This window comes from Dendroctonus ponderosae, unplaced genomic scaffold, assembly GCF_020466585.1.
Source record: "Dendroctonus ponderosae isolate FM_Combo_2020 unplaced genomic scaffold, Dpon_F_20191213v2 Dpon_F_20191213_2, whole genome shotgun sequence".
Lineage (NCBI taxonomy): Eukaryota > Metazoa > Arthropoda > Insecta > Coleoptera > Curculionidae > Dendroctonus > Dendroctonus ponderosae.
The window spans coordinates 18,398,578-18,402,025 of NW_026018165.1; the positions used below are offsets into that span (position 1 = coordinate 18,398,578).

Sequence of the window (3,448 nt, forward strand, 5' to 3'; positions counted from 1 at the left end):
TAGCATGTTTTGCAATGAGTCCAATGCATTCCTCGCGTGCGTGAGCTGAAAATGATGCAAAATTTAAGACATTTTGAGAAAATTTTTATTTTTTCAAAAAATCGACCCCAACTCTTGGAAAAATTTCGACCAAAAATGAAAATTTTACATGAGCGTTTCTTGAGCTCAATCGCATCAAAACCCACTCTTTCGCCACAAAACCAGGAGTCKTTTTGAGCTCAATCTCAAAATATGCATTTATTAAGCGTTTGGGTCAATAATACGGAAGGAATCGTCKGCTGAAGATCGCGAACGCTSAWGAAACSCTGAAAATGTGCCAAAAATGTCTATTATTTCGGATCCGAAACTTCTGCACGAAAATGATACAACAYTTAAGACATTTTGAAGCACAAAAACTAGTGGGTTTTTGGGTCGTCGGGGAAAGTATGTCTTCCAAGAGGTTTTGCAAGCACGAGTAGCTTGCCYGGAGGAATTCGCCTTAACAGTTGGAAGGAATGGCGTCAAAGTCTTAACTGTTTTGATAAAGAAAACATTTTTCAACCACTCCATACGACACTGGGTATGAAACAAAGTGAAGCTGTAGAAGGAAAAATCTCCTACCTACAAGTCTTGGACAGGAACAAGGATTTACTTATCACTAACTACTAAATCGTTTGAGAAAACTTTGTTTTAATACTTCTTAAGAGGTTACTTTTAAGTAGAACAATCATAATCAACGTGACGCAGTGACTCCCTTTTTAACTAAACATTTCAACAACAAACCACTTGTGCCTTATCAGGCTCCACTTAGGTAAGCCTAATGAGCCTCCACTTGGTCACTCTTATTCGCGCTCCCTATCAGTCGCAATGAGATCTCTTGCTGTTATTTTCCTCGCCTATTTGGCTGGTGAGTTTTCCTGAGTCCATCCAGAATTCCCCCTAAATCTTCCCTACATTTCAGTGCTGGCCAAAGCTGATCCCAACGTAGTCCCCGTTCCAAATGGCCTGAGTGGTTCTGGAGTGACCACCCGCTACTGGGACTGTTGCAAGCCTGGATGCTCCTGGAGGGAAAACTTGGGATCGTCTGGAGCGACTAATCCAGTGCGTTCTTGTTCTGCCGACGGCTCCACCACTGTGGATATCGAAACCCAGTCTGGATGTGGGGACGACACTGGAGAAGTCGCCTACATGTGTAGCGATCAACAGCCCTGGGTCTACAACCAAACCCTCAGCTTTGGATGGGTGGCTGCTTCTTTTGCAGGTAGGTACCGGTGGTTCCAAAGCACACCAATGCTGATCAATGCTTAAGGTGGCTCCGAATACGACAACTGTTGCCACTGTTTGCTCCTCGACCTGCAAGGCGAATTGGCTGGAAAATCGATGATAGTCCAAATCACCAACACTGGAAGCGATCTGGGACAGAACCATTTCGACGTCGCCATGCCTGGAGGAGGCGCTGGACTGTACTCCACTGGATGCACCAGAGAATGGGACGCTCCTGTTGGGGGCTGGGGAGACCCGATCAGTGGCGTCAGCTCTTTAGAGGTAACTCTCCAAGGAGTTTGCAACGGGGGAAACTAAGGGTTTTCTTTAGGAGTGCAGCGAGTTGCCCTCCAGCTTGCAGCCTGGCTGCCAGTGGAGGTTCGGCTGGTTTGAGGGAGTCAATAATCCTGACGTGGTCTTCACTGAAGTGGAATGTCCCACAGAGCTGACTAGTATTAGTGGCTGTGTGGCTTAATTGGGCATGTGAAACAGGAGTTTCCAAATAAATGATTTTGGTGATTGGCTTGGGAGTTTTCAGTTCTTGTGCTTCCCTTCCTGTTTGGTCTCTGACCTCTTTTCGATTGATTGTCCAGTTAGGTTAAAAGGGCAGTTAAGGCGTGGAGAACTATCATCCTTCATTATTCCCAGTTGATCTGATGGGTAGAGATGCACACAAGGTGTTTCCTGCGGAAGCAGCATTAACATAACCACGTGTTCTACGTACGAAAAATACCCCGATGTACAGGGTGTTGAAATTTAATTTAAAAAACGCATTTAGATATTTTAACTAAATTGTCCAGGGACCAATAGCTGGGAAAGACCCCTCATTTATAATAATGGTTAAGAAACTGACGGGAAAAATTGAAGAAGATTAGTTCAACAATGATTTTTTTGTAGTTTGTGTCCCAACTGAAACCTGCTTGGTATCCCATACCTACATTTGTCCCAGACCCAATCTAAAAATACCTGCTGTTTCTCCAAAACTTTCCAGAAAGCTATTTTTGGATGATTGCCTGCCACTTGAGCGTGATTATCTAGACACTTGAACCTAATTGTAAAAAATTGAACCATTTTTAACTAATCTTTGGCCCGCAACCAAGGCAACCCTGAACAAATCTGTTTTCCTACCGCTCAAAACAGACTCTTTTTGCAAACAAATCGCCTCCTTTCACGGTATCATACATGGATCTGAAGCACGTCTGTTTCCAACTGGATGTTTTCAAAACAAACCACTCCAGCTCTTATCACTGGCCTGCTTAGCTCTCATACATATATCATCACATTGTTGTGCACAATTCTGTTTGTGTCCTCACAGAGTTAACGATGAGAGGTCTTGCAGTGATTCTTTTGGCGCAACTGGCTGGTGAGTGGATCACTTCTTTCCAAGGGCCTTTCCAATTGGCTGGATTGCAGTGTTTGCCCAGGCCAGCACAGATGTAATCCCCATCCCCGATGGAGTGAGCGGGTCCGGCATAACAACCCGCTACTGGGACTGTTGCAAGGCTGGCTGCTCTTGGCAGGAAAATTTGTCCGAATCAGGCGCCACGTCCCCGGTGCGCTCCTGCGCTGCTGATGGCCAAACAACCATCGATATTGAAACCCAATCTGGCTGCACCGATACTGGAGATGTTGCCTACATGTGCAGCGATCAGCAGCCATGGGTCTACAACGAAACGCTCAGTTTCGGATGGGTTGCTGCGTCCTTCGGAGGTACTTTTCCCCACAGAGTTTCCCTTCCAAATGTTCCCTACATGCAAAAATTCCAGGTGGTTCCGAATACAACAAGTGTTGTCACTGTTTGCTCCTGAAGCTGCAGGGACAATTAGCAGGCAAATCCATGCTGGTTCAGATCACCAACACTGGCAGCCCCTTGGGGCAGAACCACTTCGACGTTGCCATGCCTGGGGGAGGGGCTGGGCTGTACGCCACTGGTTGCACCAACGAGTGGGACTCGCCCGTGGGAGGCTGGGGAGACCCAATCAGCGGCATCAGCTCAGTGGAGGTAAATTTCCAGCTTCCGGCGCGTTGCCAGCAACTTTACCCGGCTGTTTTGCAGGAATGTTCGGAGTTGCCAGCCAGTCTTCAGTCGGGCTGTCAATGGCGGTTCGGATGGTTTGAGGGCGTCGACAATCCGGATGTGGAGTTTTTGGAAATTGAGTGTCCTTCGGAACTGACCAGCATTAGTGGCTGTGTGGTAGCAAACTGA

The 3,448-nt window shown here is 46.8% G+C and overlaps 2 protein-coding genes and 1 long non-coding RNA gene across 3 annotated transcripts; 2 read left to right on the top strand and 1 right to left on the bottom strand.

The window, feature by feature from the left end:
• The first annotated feature begins 733 nt into the window (after window positions 1-733).
• Window positions 734-1,765, top strand: LOC109545305 (endoglucanase). Its single transcript, XM_019915907.2, has 4 exons — window positions 734-886; window positions 941-1,240; window positions 1,289-1,524; window positions 1,574-1,765. The coding sequence occupies exons 1-4, from the start codon at window positions 847-849 to the stop codon at window positions 1,715-1,717; spliced, it is 720 nt and encodes a 239-aa protein (XP_019771466.1). The 5' UTR covers window positions 734-846; the 3' UTR covers window positions 1,718-1,765.
• LOC109545308 lies at window positions 1,446-2,522 on the bottom strand. The gene is made up of 2 exons (XR_002172655.2): window positions 2,209-2,522; window positions 1,446-1,926 (listed from the first exon to the last, which is right to left on the bottom strand). It is a non-coding gene; the product is annotated as an uncharacterized LOC109545308 (long non-coding RNA).
• On the top strand, window positions 2,513-3,448 carry LOC109545304 (endoglucanase). The gene is made up of 4 exons (XM_019915906.2): window positions 2,513-2,605; window positions 2,656-2,952; window positions 3,009-3,244; window positions 3,299-3,448. The coding sequence occupies exons 1-4, from the start codon at window positions 2,566-2,568 to the stop codon at window positions 3,446-3,448; spliced, it is 723 nt and encodes a 240-aa protein (XP_019771465.2). The 5' UTR covers window positions 2,513-2,565.